The 22,705-nt window shown below is 36.7% G+C and overlaps 1 protein-coding gene across 1 annotated transcript; it reads right to left on the bottom strand.

Annotated features, from left to right (window-relative positions):
• Positions 1-20,841: 20,841 nt before the first annotated feature.
• Positions 20,842-21,906, bottom strand: LOC128134163 (uncharacterized). The gene has a single exon (XM_052771631.1). It carries the CDS (start codon positions 21,904-21,906, stop codon positions 20,842-20,844), a length of 1,065 nt encoding a protein of 354 aa, XP_052627591.1.
• Between the last annotated feature and the right edge of the window lie 799 nt (positions 21,907-22,705).

The following is a 22,705-nucleotide window of genomic DNA, read 5'->3' as shown; positions in this document are numbered from 1 at the left end:
TATTATTGTTGTAATAATCAATAAAATCCTTCTTAAGCAAGCTCTAGAAATCAAGCACCAGAAATCTCGTGCCTTTGATGGTCTGTAGCTAAACCCTAGCAATTAGAACACTTGAGGAGTGAGGAGAAGGGAGATAATTTTCCGCAATCCTTCTTGGATTAATGGTGGCCGAAAATCACATGGTTAAGACCCTATTTATAGCTGTTAGGAAAACCCTATATAACCCTAATTTGAAATAAAATAATATTATTTCAAATCTTGCAATTATCTAGTTTCCTTACAATCCATATTATCTATATGGAATAATCTAGAAACCCTAAGGATCACTCGAATTTTCATCCTACCCTAGAATATTCCATAATCCTTCTCTTGTTCAACTATTGAACAATTACAACTTAGGTCTGTAACATCCCAAAATTTTCAGATAAAAATTTTCATTTAAAACATCCAATAGTCATGAAAAAACAACCAAAAGTGTATCATAATGAAAATAATATCAGAGTTCAAATCCCAAAAATCAAGTAAATGTGAAAAACATGGGCATATGTGGTGCGATCAAATCGAGCCCTTCCCTTTCAAGTTGGAGATACCTGAAACATAAACTGAAAACCGTAAGCACAAAGGTTAGCGAGCTCCCCCAAAATACCTCATACAATACATAACATTCAAAACATAATTGGGTCTATTTCAACCCCTTCAGTCTCTTTCAACCGGTACCGGGTATATTTCAACCCCTTCAGTCTCTTTCAACCGGTACTGGGTATATTTCCAACCCCTTCAGTCTCTTTCAACCGATAACGGGTATATTTCAACCCCTTCGGTCTCTTTCAACCAGTATCGGGTCGATTTTACCCCCTACAACTGGCATATAATCATAACAGTAAGAGTCATAGAGACATCAAGCATATATAGGCATAACAAGTAATTGTCACGATGACAATCATCATCCTACAAACATAATCTAGTGGGATGAAATTGGTGCCTTCGACTCACATATATAGTGAAGGAAACTCACCTCACACTGATGATATGAAATCATACTCAAGCTACTGACTCTTGAAATCCTCACAATAAATCACAAATAATAAAACCCTAATTAGAAATTAGGTCAATAACCCAACCCTAGATTCCAAACCCCGAATCCCACCTTTAAGGCTAAAAGGCTGCTTTACCCTTCCCTTATTGGGCCTAACATACCAATGCCTAAATCCAAACTAGCCCAAAAAGTCCAAAAAGACATTCTAAGTCCAATATGGGCCCAAATCCATAAAGGTCCAACTCAAAAAACCTATGGTTCAACAAGGGCCCAAAACTCTAAAGCCCAAGCTGTCCCAAAACTAAAAGCCCAAAAACCCCCTACGTAAGTACGCTAAACGTACCCTCAGTATGCCTGGCGTACTTGGATAATTCACCAGATCGGGACCCTAGGCGCGTACGCTCAACGTACAACTGCTTACACCCCACGTATGCCCCATTTTACCAAATTCCCTTTGTAAGGTCTTAATCAGTTAAGACCTAATGTCCAACTTCAGATATAGCCTTCTATGGACGTCCTAAACAATAAATTTCACAACTTTATTCCTTTGCATGCCTTAATGGGACTCAATTTATGGATTTAACACTCTACTTCCATTAAATGGTTACAAAGTCATGCATGGTTGATCTACAACCATCAAGATACAAGCTTTATGGATCAATGGACCTCAAAACAACAAAATGGACAACCCATAACATCAGGAATAGCATTTAATCATAAGAGTTCATCCATGGGACCAAAATATGCTAAATTCTTCCCCAAACTTAGATCTAGACATAAAGATAAACAACTTTCTGACTTTATACCTCCAATCAGCTAGAAATGGTGAATAACCTATGGATCTACAAGCTCCTTCTTGTCCACTGCTTCTCCTCAAGCTTTCTTCTTCTTCAATAAGCACCACACATATACACACACAAAACGTACACACAAGCTCAATCTCTTTGAGAAACTAATTAGGGTTTCGAAGTTAGCTCAAAAGGCAATGAAGGCCGATAAGATGAGGGTTAGGGTGGTGGGAGTAATGTGTTTAAAAAGGGTGCAAACTCTAAAAATTAGGGGTTGCCCCTGAGTCACTTACAACCTACGTACACATGGGTATGCCCATCGTACCAAGGGGACTCGCCGCCTCATGCATGCATAGGAGTACTCCCGACGTACCTTGCGTATGCCTAACATACTCGGGTCCAATACATAAAAATAAATGAAGTAATTTGCTAAGAGTTTTACTTGGCAATTCGGGTGTTACAAGGTCTTTGCACTTTTAATTAATCCAATTAATCCCAAAATTAATTCTAGTTAATTTCTGATTACTTATTAACTAAATAATATTATTTTTAATTAATATATTAATCTCATAATATATTAATAAATCATTTATTTATATTTATTAATCATATAATAAACCAAGAATCAGTCTCTCTATCCAAAAGTCATTCTAGTCAATTACTAGATTTAAGGGCAACCCAAAAGGAGTTTGCTTTTAATTCAAGTATATACCAATTTAGTTATTGACTTAGACACCTAATCCAACAATATCCTAATTAGATAAGTCTATAACTACAATTGAAAGTATAACTTCTAGATCAAACATCAAAGTATGCTTTCCAAAACAACTCCGGATTCTGATATGATCAAACATTTGTCCTAAGATAAGTGATCAAATATTCTTCCATTCTACAAGATATCGTATGGACATGAGACATGGATTTCAATCAATCTCTTGTCTAAAATTATGTTTCCCGATTTTCTAATTTGTGATGACCTCATAAGAATACTAATTGAACACATCAATTCAGTCCTGGTTGGGCCCAACACTATAATGTCAACACCAAATCACTAAGGGGCCCAAAGATATCTCTTTTACCATTAGGGCAATAGGAGCAAATAAACTTCGACTCATATGCATGTATCTTTTACTCACCAAATCATGCATGAGACTACGTTTATAACATCATGTTACTAATGCATTTTTATAACACCAATGCACAATCGACGTTTAAATTACAACTCATATATCTTCATATGAAGAATATAAGATATTATCGCCTCATAATTACTCTTTATATAATCCATGAAGTAATTCTATGAGCGTGGGTTTTATCCAAAACTCAAAATCTCTATTTTTCTAAGTACTCACGAACATTGTACCAACCATTGCAATGTCTACTCTCCATAGACAATCTACAAGCAATTCATGACAGTCATGATTCACTACTTACTTCCAAAAGTATGAGTGACTGTGGAATTTTGAATAATCAAATCATTCATGAAGTGACACATGAAACACAAGAATAAACAACTGAAAAAGACAGTAACCATACTCATGAACAATCTCTATTATTTACTTATCAAATTCAATTACATTTATTTTGTTACAAGTTTCAAAATATCAACTAACTAATAAAAATAATATCATCTCTCAGGCCTATGATCCTAGCATGCTGGTTATGCTTAACCCTACTTAGACCCTTTGTGAAAGGATCTGCAGGATTATCTTTTGAGGACACTTTTTTCACAAGAAGATGAGCCTATTCAACCTTATGTCTAATGCAATGGTACTTTCTTTTGATATGCTTGAATATACCATCATCCTTGGGTTCATTGGTCAAATCAATCGCGCCTTCATTATCACAGTAAAGTTCCAATGGCTCTTGAACGGTCGGGACTACTCCGAGATCTTCGTTGAAGTTCTTCAACCAAGCTACCTCCTTCAATGCCTCACTCGATGCAATGTACTCTGATTCACAAGTAGAATCAGCCACCGCCTACTTGGAACTTTTCCAAGTTACTGCTCCACCATTTAACACAATTACCCAACCTGACTGGGAACAAAAGTTGTCTCGATCTATCTGTAAGATGGTGTTGGTATATCCAGTTACCCTTAACATACCACTGCCACCAAGGACTAGAATCATATCCTTCGTCCTTCACATATACTTAAGAATGTTCTTTACTACATTCCAATGAGCTCTACCAAGATTGCCCTAAAATCGGACTAACTATGCTCAAAGCATAAGAGCATTAGGGCGAGCACACATCATAGCATACATGATCGAAGCTACTACCGAACCATATGAGACTCAACTCATCTCAGTTATCTCCTCATCTGTACTATGGATTTGAGTCTTACTCAACTTGGCATTACATTGAATAGGCAGTTCCCTTTTCTTGGAATTTTCCATACTAAAGTGCTTTAGTATTTTATCCAAGTAAGTACTCTGACTAAGACCAATAAGTCTTTGATGGGTTTTGAGCATTCTAACACTTCCTAAGTGTACATGCAACCCTAATAACCTTGGATCTATGTTTGTCTAATTATCATGCAAAGTTGAATTCCAAGGTTATATTCCTATCTAGCATACATGGGGAACAATTTCTAACTTGAATGAAAGATAGAATAACTTACCTTGTTGTTGCTTATGTTCCTTGAAACCTTGTGAGCCTAGCACCCCAAGTGTGATGCCTCAAATGCTTCACACAACACCAAATGCTCTTGGAAAGACTTTTGAGAGAACACACACTTCTTGAAATCGGCCTAGCCCTCTTGTTTCTTATGTGTAGCCGATTTTGGTGGAGAATGGGATCCTTATATAGTGTTGACACATCTAGGGTTACACCATGTAAACCCTAATGTGTCATGACTCTTCATTTCCATGACCCATGGGTTTGTAACTCCCATGGAGCATCCATGGAGCATCCTATCGGTAGAACCCAACTTGATAATCCATGGAGCCTCTTAGCCCACTATACAAGATATGAATGATTTACATAATCAACCCATATATTTAATTAGTTATCTTTTGATCACTTAATTAATTCCAAATTAATTCTTTGATCAAACTAATCAAATAATATTATTAATATATTAGAACTTATAATATATTAATAATCTCCAAGTGTTATTCCTCTCATTTAGTCTATCCAATTGCATGGTGCCATGCAACCCAAATGGACCATGTCGGGTCGAGTCAAGTACTAACCAGAAATAGTTATGGACTTAGACACCTTATCCAACAGTCTTTTCCTTAGATCCCTCAGAATCCTTATCCTAAGAATATAGGTTGCTTCCCCTAGATCCTTCATGGTGAAACATTTCCCAAGCCAATATTTCACATCTTGAAAGGTTGGAATGTTGTTTCCTATAAGGAGTATGTTATCAACATACAAAACCAGGAAAGTTACTATACTCCAGCTATCTTTGACATACACACATGACTCATCCTCGCTCCTAAAGAAACCAAATTCTTTGAATTTCTCATGGAAGAAAATATTCCTATAGTGAGATGATTTCTCAATCTTACACTCTCTATTAGGAAACTTTGCATGTATAAAACCCTCTGGCGGACTCATATAAACATCCTCAGCCAACTTCCCATTAAGGAAAGCAATTTTGACATGTATCTGCCATATTTCATAATCATGAAACGTAGATATGTCAAGCATTATCCTGATAGATTTCTCTTAACCACTGGTGAAAAGTCTCGTCATAATCAAACGCGAAGGTTTGAGTGAAGCCCTTCGCAACCAGTCGTGCTTTGAATGTGTGTACTTTCCCATATATGTCAGTCTTCTTCTTGAAGATCCATTTATAGCCTACTGTCTTTTGACCAGGTTCATGATCAACCAAATTCCAAACTTGGTTTTCATACATGGACTGAATCTTGCTTTCCATTGCCTCTTTCCATTTGGCAGCCTTAGGGCTCACCATTGCTTCCTTGTAGTTTGCTAGATCATCCAAATTTACCAATGTACCATGACTGGTAAACGTGTCACCATCTGATGTTATATGGAAACCATATAATGTAGGTGGCATGCTAACTCTACTGGATCGACGAATAGGTAATGAATTGTCAATGGGCTCAATAGGAGTCTCATCCTCTGATTGAGAGCTAGTGTCATCGAAGGTTCCTTCATTGGTCGATTCTGGAATTTCTTCCAGATCAATAGCATTCCCATTGTCCTCTTTGAATATGAGCTCTCTCTCATGAAAGAATCCTCTTCGAGCTACGAAGACCACATTCTTACTAGGTTTTTATACAAGTATCCAAAATACTTTTGTAGGTAATCAATGAAAATACACCTCTCACTTCTAGGTTCTAGCTTGTAATGAGTCTCTCATCTAATGAAAGTTTCATATCCCAAACCTTGATTCGACCTAGCGAGGAACTTGACTTGCCCACATATCATGAGATGTTTTGGCAACCTTCTTAGTAGGGACAAGATTAGGTATATAGGCGATTGTCTCTAAGGCATACTCCTAGAAATAAATAGGAAGTGAAGCTTGAATCATCATGGAACAAACCATGTCTAATAAGGTTCGATTTCTCCTCTCAGCTTCACCATTAAGTTGTGGTGACCTAGGAGGAGTCAATTGTGAAACTATTCTACATTCCTTGAGATGGTTGTGGAACTCGATACTAAAATACTTCTAACTTCTATCAGATTGGAACATCTTTATATTCCTTCCAAATTGATTCTCGACTTCGTGTTTAAACTCCTTGAACTTTTCAAAGGTTTATGATTTATGTTGGGTTAAGTGGATATATCCATATCTGCTATAATCATCCATAAATGTCACGTAAAATCGATTACCATCCCTTGTGGTGGATCTGAAGTGTCCATAAACATCTTTGTGTATGAGATCCAATAAACCTTTACCTCTTTCACAAGACCCGATAAAAGGTGATTTTGTTATCTTACCCAAAAGACATGTCTCACATTCATCATTTGACCTTAAGTTAAATGATTCCAACACTCTGTCCTTTTGGAGTTGGGCGATGTATTTCTTATTAATGTATCCAAGACAAGAATGCCACAAGCATGTTTTGTATACACCATTAGGCGAATCAATATTCAATACACTATTGCCTAAGCTATCAACACTAATCATGGTTTCATACACACCATTACAAGGTAAAGCTTCAAACATAAAACACCTTTTTTATAAGCTAAAATCGAACCATTCATATCATTAAAAGAATATCGAACCCCTTTTCTAAAAAATGCAGGAAAAGAAATAATATTTCACGTTATTTATGACGAATAGATGAAATTAATCAAATATATCATAACATCACCACCAAGCACAAGACCATAAGTTCCAACCTTGGTAACAGGAGAAGATCGCCTATTTTCCATGATCAGATTTATTCTTCCATACTCCACTTCCTCACTTTCTCTTAGCCTCTGCAAATTCGAAATAAATGTCAAATCCGCATCTTGTATCAGGGACCCAAGAACGAGTAAGTTATGAGTTATTGACTTGAATAGTGTACGTACTTACCAACGATGGCTTGATCTTTCCATCCTTGATGTCTTGCAAGTATTTAGGGTAACTTCTTTTCCAATGGCCCTTTTCAGTACAGTAGTAGCAAGTGGCCTCTTTGGGGTCACTAACTACAGGAATGTTTGAACTAGGATTTATGTTCGACCCACGGCTAGACGATCTAGCTTGGGCCTTGCCCTTCCAGTTCAATTTCGGATTAGCCTTCCTTTTATTTCCTCTGTTTTTTCTAATGGCAAGGACGGGAGCATTTGTAGCAGAAACGGATTGATTCTTCTTCATCCCTAATTAAAAAATCTACAACAAGTTGTGGAGTTGTGTGACAACCCAAAAATTTCTAATATGTACAACCACCCACTTCAATAGGAGTCAAAACTATTTCTGCTAACTTTCAAGCTTTTTGGAATAAGTTTGAGTGTTTTAAAGTTAGTGCTTCAGAAGATATCAGGAGAGTGGATACCCTAGGGTTTATTATGTAGCAATAAGTGCCCAAAACTTCAAGAGTTTGGAGTTTACGGCCCAAAAATGATTTGGGACCGTAAACCCTAAAGGATATATAAGTGAGACTTAGATATTTTATTCACTTTTTTCACACTTCGGAAGACTAAAGCCATTTCTCTCTCAAGTATCATCCCGTTTTTCTTCAAGATCTTCAACTTGTAAGTGCTTCTAGCCCTGATATGTTTAGATCAAGTGTTAACCATCATGAAATCACTCAAAAATCCCTAGGACAAGGTGTTCACGGCGCAAGATCTTCTTGGACTGTGAACACTAAAAGTGTGGCAAAAATGTGCCCAATGTCCCTTTAGACCTTGGAAACAAGCATAGAAACAACCCTTGACATGTTTAAACCTTAAGAGCATCAAGAAAACACCCAAAATCACAAAGGATAAGGTGTTTACGGACCAAGAATCTTCTTGGACCGTAAACCCTAAAAAGGTTGCCAAAGTACCCCTAAACTCTTGCCAAACCTTAGAAGCAAACATAGAACCTTCCTTTGATGTGTTTAGCACATGAAAACCACAAAAATGTCCCAAGTATGTGTGTTTACGGTTTGGGGAGCTCCCAAAACCGTAAACACCCCAATGAGGGTTATAATGCCCCATAACTCTTTCATTAAGCCAAGAAACTAGCCTAGACCTTTACCCGGAAGTGTTTAAGACTTAAAAACATCATTTGAACATAAACCATTTGAGTTTACTACGATAAACCCAAAGACAAATGGTCCAAAAACCGTAAACCCCATAAAGGGGTGATATGTTGCCCTAATCACTTCCTAAGGCTTAGGCTTGAAGTTTGAATGCTTCAAAATGACTTCTAGGGATTCAAAGCACAAAATGGTCAAAGGAACATGAGTTTACGGCAGTGAACTCATGGGTTACAACCGTAAACTCAAGTGGAGTTGGTTACAAAACCGTAAACACCCTTAGATACCTTTTTACTTCCCTTTGTTGAATCACATGTGATGCCAACACTTAACCAAGGTGTTTCCTTTCATATAGTTGTTTATAAACACTATATTCATGTCAATATGTGTCCTTATATGTCATATAGGACATATTGTGTCTTGGGACTTCATTCGTGGAACTTCTCATCCGTACGCGCATACCCATTTGAATCACCCACATCAGGTGAGTTCATACCCTGTAATGAATCTTTTAAACTATTTTAACTGTTTTAAGGGGGGAATACAAGTTGAACACAATGATAATTGTGTAAATGTTTGTTATAAACATCTTTCAAAATGTTACTTATGTTATTTATAAGTTGTCAATACATTTCAAAACTCTTTTAAAGGTTATGTTACTTTATAGTTGTACAAAACTCCGTTTTTAAAGTATGAGCATAACTTGGTATATAAATGAGTCTTTTCAGTAGCAGTACAGTTAGAACATTAGTAAACTATTATAGGGATAGTTTAGGAGAACACTATTCATTACTTCTAGTACAATGAAGCACACAAAGAGTCAGTCCAGTTCATAAGTCTATACAAATACAATACGCTTACATGGAATACATTTACATAAATACGATATCAACACATGATAACAGAATAGAACATAATAAGGTGCTATAGCATGGAACGTTTTCAGGATCTAACTATACCAATGAATCACTTTTGCATTTGTGATAGTTATATTGGGTATACATGATCATAGTAATGTGGATGTTCGCGACTTGCACTCATGCAGGGGTCGCGTGCAGTTCATAGAATCTCTTGACAAGGGAGCGTCTAGCATAGGATCTAGCCATCACATTATGCCTTAACCGTCAATTAAGGCACAATAGTACTAAAACTAGTCCCTTATTTCAAATAATACTGTACTTACACTGTCAACACGACAATTACAGAAGGATATAAAATTCCAGTTTCAATATTATTAATACCTTTACCATGTGTCATATTCACATAATCGATGAGGTAAATTATATTTAATTAATAATAGTCGTACAGTCGGGTCTTGGTAGAAGGCTACTTTCAAAACAGTCAGTTCTTGGTAGAAGACTACTTTCAAAACAGTCAAGTCTTGGTAGAAGACTACTTTTAAAAGTTAGGACCATAATGCTAATCTTATGATTCCTTAATGTATACACTATAGGATACATATATACTAATAGATTCCGACAGCTAATAGGATGTGTGCCTTCGCTTCATTTCCTGTTCTCGTTGGATTGTGGTCTTGAACCGAGCTCCCCCAACCTATTATCTACCCGAATCTATATATATTTATGCTTAGTATACATTAAGTCATCATAAGGATACCAAGTATGGATCAGGTTATAAGACACAGAGTCGAAGCACAGTTTTTCTAGTACAAAACATACTTTTCAAAGTCAGTACTTTTGGTAAACAAAACTAGAGATTTACCAGATAAAGGCTTAAATCATTTTATTTAGCCAGTACAATTTTAAAGACTTTAGGTGAGTAACTCTATAATACCTTAGTTTATACACCATGTTTATATATAAAACTAATATCCAATAGGTAGTTAAATGTGTGTTTTCCGCCTCATTTCCTGTTCTCCGTTGAGTTATGGACCTAGGGCAGATTCACCCAATTAACTTTCTACTCGATATCAGATTATATATAGCAGTATAAACAAAGCTATCATAAAAGTGGTCACTGTGGTCAATATTTTACTATAAGAAATATAGGGTTTCTTAAAAGAACTTTTCATTAGATAGAAAGGAATCATTACAAATAACTCCATGAGTAACAAGTGAATACACCAGGTTTATATATGACAACGATCTAACATCCAATGGGATGTGTGCAAACCGCCTCATTTTCTGTTCCCCGTTGGGTTGTGAGTTTATGGCACATGCGCACAATCGATTGTTTGTTTACTCTGAGTTATATATAACTTGTACTCGCTTAGTACTCATAGAAAGGCTTGTAGTTTCATTTTACTTAACTTTCATTCGAGTAGGAAATATAGGATTTTCTAGAGGAACATGCGAACTGTTCAAAATAGAACTTACCGCTTACATCTCCTTACATACACATTTTTCAACAACATTTTACAGCTTACATCACTTGTACATATACATTTTTAACAACGCTTTATAGCTTACTCACATCACAAAAATCTTATGAACTCACCAGCTTAATTGGTGATCAAATCTTTCAAATAACTTGTATTCTCAGGAGGCTATTAGACAGGTGCTCGTGCTGGGGATTTAGAAGATGAAGCATTTCAGCTTCAAGTCTTATTTTGTTATTTGTGTATGAATTCTATGTTTTGTGAACACACTTTGTAAGCACTTTCTTTTGAAATGAAATGGTTGTTTATTACTTGCTTACCATATACATATCTCATGATACTTAGCATGACGTCCTCCACCCCAAACGTTTCCGCCGTTCCGGTTTTGGGGTGTGACAGATTGGTATCAGAGCATTGTTTATAGTGAACTAAGTATATCAACCGATAAAAGATATACAACTATAAATACAATGGGGCTTAAGTGCTATGGATAATGATATATTTTAGAATATAACTTCAAGTTATAAAAATAGACCTACTTGCTTACACATGTACATAATAGAACTAGTGTCACGAGGAGAACAGAACTAAAAGTATTTAAAGGTTGGGCACTGTCGTCAACCCGAACACATATGTAATCATAGCTAGGATCAATATAGGCTGATCAACTATATTCATTCGAGATGTGACCAACATGTGTTTGGGAATGATGTGGTGTTGCAACAGGGTTAAAACTTACCTAAACACCAGTCAGGAGAACACCAGAACAAGTACAGTTAGAATTAGAGTACTATGGGAGTATTCTATGATACGATAGCGCGATAACAATTTTAGATCATACCAAGTACATTACGTTAAGATACTATAGGAGTATTTTAGTTCAGATAAATAACTTATGTGAGAATTTAAAAGATCCTTAAGGATAGACCTATAATCTTACAGGGTATATTCATAAAGTTTTATATATAATCAAGATTTTATCGACATAGAATCTGTGACCGACGCTTCGCTATCCATTCCTCTTAAGGAAGTAGTGTTGAGGTGGGATCAATTATTTGAAGGTCTATTTGATCTTCAATTATATATATAATACAAACTGGTGTACCTTGCACAATTATAGGAGGATTCCATAAGGATCACCCCATAAAGTTACCTTAAAGCTCATAGGTTCTTTAGTCACTTTCATTCTCGCGCGTCGAACCCAGATAAATATAACCACATCCTCAGAGTATGCAAAAGAAGAGTCCAGGAGGAACAAGGACAAGTTCTAGAGAAGTTTTCGAGCAAAGATAGGCCGAAGTAACCAAAACGTCTTACGCGTCACACTAATAAATATTAATTAGATTAATTTTTCGAGCGAGTGGAAACACTGCTCATATTACATGTGTTAGAATTATTTTCTTACATGTAGCTGGTGACAGTTATTCAGGAAACAGATATTCATTCGAGGATAGTCATTTCAAATTCATAGATTTTATTAGGTATAGACTCATGTATGAATTGTTTCTAGAACCCTATAGAAGTCAGGACCCGATACATCCAGAACTAGGATAACCTTGTCTTTTCAGCTTTCAGCTTGTGTCCATCGCTTTAAGCTTTTCCCATTTCATCTTTCTTTTCTTTTTAGCAAAGATGCCTCCTTGCAGATCACCTAGACACACTACTCCGATAACTTCGATACCGCCTTCTTCGCAAATCGATATGGCAACGATAAACGCTGCAGTGGCTGCAACAGTGGCAACAGGCATGGCCCAATATCACCCCACCAGTACGAGTGGAGGTGAAATGCCTACTGATCCTACTCAAGGTGAGGTCCCTGTGCGCCCGAGAGATTTCTCTTACAAGGACTTCACCAGATGCCAACCATTGTCCTTTAATGGGACTGAAGGAGTCATTGCCCTTATGCAATGGTTCGAGAAAACCGAGTCGGTTTTCGAAATCTATAAATGCCCAGAAGGAAGCAAAGTGAAGTTTGCTGCCTGTACCTTCGATGACAAGACCCTAACATGGTGGAACAACCATGCACTGGCCCTATCAGTGGCAAACTCAATAGGTTGGGAAAACCTAAAAGAGTTAATGCGGGAAGAATATTACTCGTTGGGCGAAATTCAAAAACTGGAACATGGGCTGTGGGATCTCACTATGGTCGGCTCAGACATAGTGACCTACTCTGACTGTTTCAGCGAACTAGCAGCTCTATGCCCCGGGATGATTACCTCGGAGAAGACGAAGATAGAGAGATACATTTGGGGTCTGACTGCTCCGACCCCAGGAAATGTGTTATCTTCCAAACCAATCACATTTGATAGTGCTAAACGCTTGGCTCAGAGACTCATCGATCATGGAGTCCACCACAGCGTAAAAGTCCCTATTCCCAAGCCATCGAGGGAAGAGGACAATAATCAAAAGTCGGGGAACAAGAGGAAGAAGAAGTGGACAACACAAGACACCCCGAGAGAGCAACAAGCAAGTACTATGTATGCCGTTACAACGCCTACTATTTCAGCACCTGCCAGTTGATATGCTGGAAACCTTCCGAAGTGTGGAAACTGGAACTTTCACCATACCGGAGTATGCCGGAAAATGCAGTGTCTGAACTGCCACAGAAGGGGACACACAGTCTGTTACTGCAGGGCACCGGCTCAACCGATCTCCCAAGTCCTCGGAACTGAAGAAAACCAAGCCTGTTATGGCTGTGGTGAGACTGGACACCGTCAGGGGAACTGCCCAGTAATAAAGAACTCAGGAGCGGATGGACGCATTCTGATGATCACCGCAGGAGAATCTACCCCGGAGTCGTTACTGTGACAACCGTCAAAATTCGAGTCGGTTCTAGATTTGACTAGACTTAGTTGCACATATAGGCACTACACACACTAGACTTAGTAACTAGAAGCTAAGTTATAACCTACTAGAAACTTGGAAACAATTAGAATAAATGGATAGTGTACTTAGATTTCACATTGATATGTGAATTCTACATCTACTGAGCTGTAGTGACTATCCATATATGGGTCACTCTTTGACTCGAACAACATTTCATGAATCATATACACACATCATGCACTTGACCTAGTGGTAGAAATTAGGTCAAAGTCTCATAGAAACTTAAGTCAAAGTTGAAGACTAGGACTAGTATACTTGATTCCTCAATTTCGCTTGAATCTCGGAATCACTACATAGAATGCCAATAAACCGATAAAAAAATAAATTACAAACATTATTTATAACTATAAAAGAGTTATAATACCATAAGATAATTTGAAGTCCCAAATATTCAATTTATTTTGATATTCAATATTTATTACATCTCAAGACCCTAAAAACCCTAAATGCCCTAAAAACTCACATTAATAAACTTTAACCTAAAAAAAATTCTATAAAATAATTATGAAGCTTCTAATATTATCTTATAATAATCAATATTATGAAAATGAATTCAAGGAAAATAAATTTTAAACTATCAACATTTATTCCTAATTAACAAGTTAAATCAATAATTTAATAAAAACAAATCATGGCTTAATTCACACTTTATAAAAAAATTGGAAATTCTATAAAAATTGAGGAAAATTTATATAAAGTAAATGGAAGAGGTGGGGAGTCTCTCTCCTCATTGAAAATTCGGATTTCCCTCCCCATGCCTCTCCTCTTCCCAATACAAAATGATTCTTCTTCTCTCTCACACTCCATCTTCCCTCATTTTCTCTCATTTTCTCTCTCACACTCTCACACACATTTTCTCTCTTCCTCCCACTACGAACCACGAAATTTTACAGCCAACATGTCCAAGAACACTCAAGATACTCAAAATCTTTACCATCTAATGGTGTTCATTAAGGTAGAACACGATTTCCTTTCATTTTCCTTCAAGTTTTCATGGATTTTCTTGCATATCTTTGTTCTTCTACACCATTCTAATGAAAGATCATGAACACATAAACATACACACACACAAACTCACAGATTTGATGATGATGGTGGTAGGATTTCACCAAAAACAACATGCATGTTGTTAATGGTGAAATCCAAGGACCTAAACCTAAGTCAAGATCATGAAAATGCACTTTTCTACAAGTTTTGGTGGAAAATCACCACATGCACTCTAAGTTTTCTTTCAAAAACGATTTTTGAACATTTCAGACTGATGAATGATCTTTAAACCAACATGCATGTGATGATCTTCAAGCTTAGATGCTAGATCATCAAAGTATGTTGTTAAAAGCTTTCAAATATGTTCATGAAGGATTTATTTCCAAATAAATATCTAAAACTCATTTTCTGACCAAATCCGATTTATCCCAGATTCCCATCAACAAAATAAGATGCTCTGTAAATTTCCAGAAAATAATTCATTTCTCTCGAATTACTATAATTATTGCAACAAAATAAGGAAATAAATCATATAAAATACTTTCTGAGGTCTATAAATCCTAGGTAAATTCGTGGATGATCCCAATGCTAAATAATGATTTCACATTAAATTTTATCGATTTTTGTTACTGTTTAACATGTTTTTGAAATTTCTTTTTTTTGGCTTCAATAAATCATAAAGCCACTTTAGAAAAGGTGAAAGGGGAACCTAAAAATTTTTGCAGCTTATACTCTCTGTGGAAGACTTAGAAAAATATTTTTATAATTTTTCATAATGTATTCGTATTTTTCTCCGATTTTTGTATTTATAATGGCCTAAAAATAGAATAAATAGTTCTGCTCCTCCAAAATTCATGAAACTTTACCAGAACACCTTGTATTACATTAGGAGGCCACATAAAGATTTTTATGGTTTGTCTCTTCTGTATACTATTTTTCTCTTATTTTCTTAAATTAAATACACTTAAATACACAAAATCGGATGTCAGTATATTAAAAACCACATTTAGTATTTTTCTCAGATTATTTACTCCGTAAATGAAGTGTACAAAATTTTTCGTAATTTACTTTAACTGTTTAATAATTATTCTCCAATTAATGATTATTTAAGAGGATAAAACAAAGAAAAATAGAAAGACTAATTGAAAATTATCTTTTATATTTTTCACAGCTTCTAATTGTATAATAAAAGTGTTACAAAAAATTTTGGCCAATTTTGGAAACTAGTTCCTATTTATTTCAGTTTTTATTAGAATAAATGCTCAAAAATCAGAAAATTTGGTTAAACAGTTTAGAAATAAATTTTTATATTTTTCCCAGCTTAATAGTGTTTAATAACAGTAATACAAGAAGTTTGGGTAACTTTGGAAACTGATTTCTCTTTTTCATGAATTTCTATCTATTTAGTGAATTAAATATAAGAAAATTGGTTATATATATCTATAAACCATGAACATTTATCTGGAAGTCTTTTAATGTAGTTAGAACCAAAATCTGAAGTTTGGTAATTTTTATTAACTTTTTACTATTTTTCCATGATTTTATGATTATTCAAGGAATTAAATGGTGAAAAATAATTAGACAAATCAAAAAGTCAAAAAAATTTATCTTAAGGTCTTTGACTTCAATTAAAACTGAAATGCAAACTTTGGGAAATTTTAGAACTAAATTGATTTAGTTTTTGAATATTTAATCATTGGAACACCTCTAAAATGTTAAATATTAACATTCCAATAATGGAAAATTTTCCACTTAAATTGTTATATAACAATTGATTCTTTGAAACTTAATTTCCACATAAAAATGTTTGTAACTTATCAATATTAAATTTTGACACAATATTGACATAATTCTATTGTAGTAGTATGTATACTTATGTTAGATTTCGATTAGAGACTCATTAGTGTGTAACATCGTTGTAGGAAAACGATAGTGGTACCAGTGGAGCGTAGATCAATGCATCATTTGCATCATCTCAATGCATATTGTGAGTATTCACCAATCCCCTATTTTTGATTTTTAAATGATTTGGGGTGAAAAAACATGTCCTAAACTACTTATGTCCGTTGTATTTATTTGAATCGTATAAACTTGGTTGCTATATTTCTCATATCGTGAGTATTCACGCACTCCCTATTTTCAGTTTTTATGTTTTGGGGTGGAAAAGCATGTCCAGAAAAACTATTATTTTCATATTGTATTTAAATTTATTTGTATCAAACACGATTGCTATTATATTGCTATGTCTCCCTATGTATGTCTATGCAACACGGAACGTGTGAACTTAACGTACTAAGGCCCTTCCCTTATCTCTAACCATTAACTCTTTGAGCCAATGTTCATTATGGATAGCGCTATTAGGAATTGACAACTCCTCACTCGCCCTATTGCTGGAGTGCATGATACCATATTCATCTATGGAACGATAAACATAGATCTTGATAGGGCTTCAGTCATAGGTTTGGTTGAGACTCATTGTTTGCTCATACACATACAAACTCGTTTCTCGTTATAGCAATAAACTTGTTATCAATAATAGCAATCAACTGGTTTCTTATTATAGCAATAAACTTGTTTATTAATTATAGCAATGAACTTTGTTTCTCATTACAACAACAAACTTTTATTACTGAAAACTCATATACATGTTTTAGGAATGAAATTGTTTGCTCATTATAGCAACGAAATTGATTGCTCATTTTTAGCAATGAAACTTGTTTACTCGTTTGAGTAACGAACTTTATCTTCCATGAGAATATGAATGTTGCATCCTATTCGGGCAACATACTTTATCTCTCATGATGACAAAGAACTTTGTTTTTTACAAACTTATTTACTCCTTTTAACAATATACTTTTATTATTGGAAACTTTTATCAATGAGTTCACTAGTTTATAAAATTTAGCTTGAAATAAGGCTTTTCTTAAATACAAGTACATTGCTTTAATGAGAAACAAAGTTGATTGCTATTAATGAATACAAGTTTATTGCTATAACGAGAAATGAGTTTGTATGTGTATGAGCAAACAATGAGTCTCAACCAAACCTATGACTGAAGCCCTATCAAGATCTATGTCGTTCCATAGATGAATATGATATCATGCACTCCAGCAATAGGGCGAGTGAGGAGTTGTCAATTCCTAATAGCGCTATCCATAATGACCATTGGCTCAAAGAGTTAATGGTTAGAGATAAGAGAAGGGCCTTAGTACGATAAGTTCTCATGTTACGTGTTGCATAGACATACATAGATAGACATAGCAATACAATAGCAATCGTGTTTGATACAAATCAATTTAAATACAACATGCAAATAATAGTTTTTCTGGATATGCTTTTCCACCCCAAAACATAAAAACTGAAAATAGGGGAGTGCGTGAATACTCACAATATTTCGTTTAGGTACAAGTGGTGCCTCAGAATACACCAACGTCCTACTACCGGGATCCTACGACATCAAACACACTAGTGAGTTTCCATGTCGAAATCTATTGCTAATATACTAAACTCTGCATATAGCGTAATGCCAATTTATGTTTTAATATTGGATTTTATATTAATTGGTTACACTTTTTCTGAAATGATGAAATTTCACAAGTCGTGCGATTAATACAATTTTGGGATATTAATTTTCCAGATTTAGTAATATAAATTAAAGGTATTCCTACACATTTAAAGGGGTTTTATATTCCTAAAAATGTAAAATATTATCAAACAGGGGTATTATCAATGCTTCGTCGGCTAGACATTTCTTGAGATTGGAGACGTGGAATGTGTCGTGAATGGCGCTTAACTCTTGGGGCAATTGGAGTTTATAAGCCACCGGACCAATCCTTTCAAATATTTCAAAGGGTCCAACATATCTCGGGCTTAGTTTTCCTTTCTTACCAAAACGTACAAGCCCTTTCCAAGGCGACACTTTTAAAAGTACCTTGTCTCCAACTTGGAATTCTAATGGTTTTTGATGATTATCCGCATAACTTTTCTGACGATCTCTGGCAGTTTTAAGCCTATCTTTGATGATTGCAATCTTGTCAGATGTTTCCTGGATAAGTTCGAGTCTAGTCAACTGTTTGTCTCCGATTTCTGTCCAACATAAGGGTGAACAACACTTGCGTCCATACAATGCTTCATATGGAGCACATTGGATACTCGTGTGGTAACTGTTATTGTAGGAAAATTCAATTAGAGGCAAATGAGTATCCCAATTTCCTTTGAACTCAATGACACACGCTCGTAGCATGTATTCCAATGTTTGTATTGTTCTCTCTGTTTGCCCATCTGTCTGAGGGTGGTAAGCTGTGCTCAAATCTATCTTGGTTCCTAGTGCCTTCTGTAACATCCACCAAAAACGTGATGTAAAATGACTATCTCTATCAGAAATGATAGATAGGGGTACACCATGCAGAGAAACAATTTTGTCGATGTAGATTTGGGCCAATTTTTCCATCTTGAAATCTTCCCGAATGGGGAGAAAGTGAGTAGATTTCGTCAGTCGATCCACTATGACCCAAATTGAGTCATGACCTTTAGCAGTTCTAAGAAGTTTGGTAACGAAATCCATGGATATCTGCTCCCATTTCCATTGGGGAATTTCGGGTTGTTGCAATAAGTCGGATGGTTTTTGATGTTCAGCTTTGACTATTGAGCAAGTTAAACACTTCCCAATATAATAGGCAATATCCCTTTTCATTCCAGGCCACCAATAGTACTCTTTAAGATCCTTGTACATCTTATCCGCTCCAGGGTGGATTGAGTATTTCTGTCGAGGTTTTGGGGGCTTCCTATTTCTTGATTGCCTCGATCTTAGCTGGATCTACATGAATTCCTCTTTGGCCGATCACATGACCAAGAAAATGTACTTCCCGAATCCAAAATTCGCACTTAGTGAACTTGGCATACAATTTCTGCTCCTTCAACAGCTCGAACACTAGCTTCAGATGTCTATTGTGATCTTCTTTGGTTTGCGAGTAAACAAGTATGTCATCGATAAATACAATTACTAACTTGTCTAGGTATGGTCTACAGACCCTATTCATCAAATCCATGAAAACAGCGGGTGCGTTCGTTAGTCCAAAAGGCATGACTAAGAACTCATAATGTCCATAACGGGTTCTAAATGATGTTTTGTGAATGTCCCCTTCGTGAATTCTTAGTTGATGATACCCTGACCGAAGGTCGATTTTTGAGAAGTATGAAGCGCCCTGCAATTGATCGAATAAGTCATCTATTCGAGGGAGGGGATATCAATTCTTGATTGTCAACTTGTTCAGTTCTCTGTAATCAATGCACATTTGGAACGACCCATCTTTCTTTTTGATGAATAATACTGGGGCTCCCCAAGGTAAAGAACTTGGTCGAATAAACCCTTTGTTTAGAAGTTCTTGAAGTTGTCCGGATAGTTCTTGCATCTCGGATGGTGCAAGGCGATATGGCGCTTTTGCTACCGGTGCCGCTCCGGGAATTAAGTCTATCCGAAATTCGACCTATCTGTGAGGGGGTAGACCGGGTAATTCCTCCAGAAACACTTCGGGATAGTTTTGAACCACGGGAATCTCCTTGAGTTGCTTAGCTTCAGGTTCTCTTTCTAGCACGTGGGCCATGAATGCAATACAATTCCTCTTCAGGTACTTGTGAATCTTCATGCTTGATACTATGTTTAAACTTCTTCCTAGCTTCTCACCGTGTATGATAAGGGTTTCTCCATTAGGGAGAGGTATCCTAATGACCTTCTTGTAACAACCAATGTCCGCTCTATAACCAATCCATTCATACTATCACATCAAAACTACCTAGCTCTATAGGAATTAGGTCAATGCTAAAGAGTTTATCAGCTAAGTTCAAAGTACAGCCATGAATTATATCATTTTCCCTAATTTCATACCCATCAGCAAGTTCAATAGCATAAGCATTCCTCATCTTTCTTGATTTCAAGTCAATTAACGGTCTAAATGCTAAAGAAACAAAACTCCTATCTGCTCCCGCATCGAATATTACTGATGCAAAATGGTTGTTCAGGAGAAACGTACGTGTTATCACCTCAGGGTTCTGACGAGCTTCTTCTGCACCAATCACAAAGGCTACACCTCTTGGCCGTCCACCTTGATTTCCTTGGAAGTTTTTCCTGGCTTGGCCTTGTCCATTGATACCAGGCCCCTTGTTCAGTTTGGGACATGCTCTACGGAGATGATCAGTACTCCCGCACTCGTCACATGCCCTTTTCCCTCCTTATTCAGCTTACAATACTTCAAGTAATGGCCTGTTTGTTTACAGTTTTGGCACACTGGGCAAGCTCCCTTGTGATGGAAGTTACACTTATTGCACTTCGGAAGCGGTCCTGAGTACTGCTTTCGCTCCTGCACTTCCATGACTTCCTGTTCCTGAGTTTTCAGTGGTTCTTGCTCCTGGGCTCTTACCATAAAGTTTCTTGAGACTTTCTGCTTCCTCCCTGACTTGCCTCCATACTTCTTCTCTCCTTGATTTGCTGGCTTCCTCTTGCTACTAGAGTTTTCCTTTGTCAATGCTCCCATCCTTATCACATCATTGGTTAGTCGATTTGCTAGACTTACTGCACTCTGAATAGTAGTTGGGTTTGCTGAGGTAACCATTCCCTGAATTTCTGGTGCTAGACCCCAGATGTAACGATCTATCCGTTTCTCCTCAGGAGTAACCATGTGAGGTACCAGTTTTGCTAGTTCATGAAATCGGACTGTGTACTTCTCTATTTGTGTTCCACCCTTAGAATGGTTCCAGAATTCAGATTCAAGCTTCTGAAGTTCATCCTTGGGACAATACTCCTCTATCAGCAGCTTCTTTAGGTCTTCCCAAGTTAGCTGATATGCCGCTGTTCGGCCTCGGGTTTGCACTAGAGTATTCCACCAGGTCAATGCCCTATCTTGGAGTAGACAAGTTGCATACTCAACTTTGTTGCGCTCGAGGCATTTGCTAATGTGAAGGACCAACTCCATGCTGTCAATCCATTTCAGCAACCCGACCGCACCTTCCTTTCCGTGGAACTCCTTAGGTTTACAAGCCATAAAGGACTTGTAGTTGCATTCTCTTTCATTGTTTCCCCGGTTTCCTCCACTACTTCCTTGGTTAGCATTAAGTCCCGTAGTTACTTGAGTAACAATGTTTGGGATTGCTTCCATGAGTTGTTGTGCTACAACTTGAGCAACATCGGGTGTTTCGTTCTGTGGGCGCCCGTGATTAGGCCTTCCTGACATGGTTCTAAGACACAAGAGTAGAAATACGTATAAATAGATAAAATAATGTATAATATTTAGTTCACTACTATTTTGAAAACCATAAATGTTGTCAAATTAATGGTTTGCATTAATACTATGCATATAGATTTTAGAAAGGAAAGAAAAGAAAAATCTTTTTATTCGACCATTGACTAAGAAAATTCTAGGGTTTGCCCTCATAGTAAAAGTTTTCAAACATAAAATAAACTTCTCCATTACCATTTGAAATAGTCTTTAAAACCAAAACAATACATCAATCCCAAAATAAGGTTTTTAAATGTTTTTCTCAAAAGACACCCAACATGGGTTTTCGTTTCATGACAAAATAAAATAAAATACTGAAATCAGAACCAAATACTAATCGCTATCCCAACAAGAAACATCAACACCACAATCAGTAATAGCCCTCCAAGCACATAATATGCGGTCATCGCACGACCTGCCACTCGTCTAGCAGCACTAGCAGTGTCAGCAGCCTCCATCGAATGCTGAAACAGGATTTCCATCCTTGTCAACACTTCATCCAAAACTTCCCGATGCCCAGCTATCACAGCGAGATTGTGACATAGGCCCGCTGCCATCGACTGCAATCTCCGGGACTCCTCCGGGGTCATACCTGACTGCCTGACAGGTATCCCTATGACTCGCTGTGGTGGGGGTGCTCTCGGTCCTGCAACGTTGGGTCCTACCCCGCTAGGTCCTGCCGTGCCAAGTCCTGCTGTGCTGGTGGCTATCCTTCCTGGAATGGGAACACTCTTCCTCGCCGTCCTCCGAATGC

Source organism: Lactuca sativa, chromosome 5, assembly GCF_002870075.4.
Source record: "Lactuca sativa cultivar Salinas chromosome 5, Lsat_Salinas_v11, whole genome shotgun sequence".
NCBI classification, from domain to species: Eukaryota; Viridiplantae; Streptophyta; class Magnoliopsida; order Asterales; family Asteraceae; genus Lactuca; species Lactuca sativa.
Note: the sequence above shows the minus strand (reverse complement) of the source record. Positions and strands in the feature narration are given on the sequence as shown.

Bases quoted from the DNA above. Each gene is read 5' to 3' on its own strand.
- LOC128134163 (XM_052771631.1), bottom strand. From the start codon at position 21,906: ATGTCAGGAAGGCCTAATCACGGGCGCCCACAGAACGAAACACCCGAT.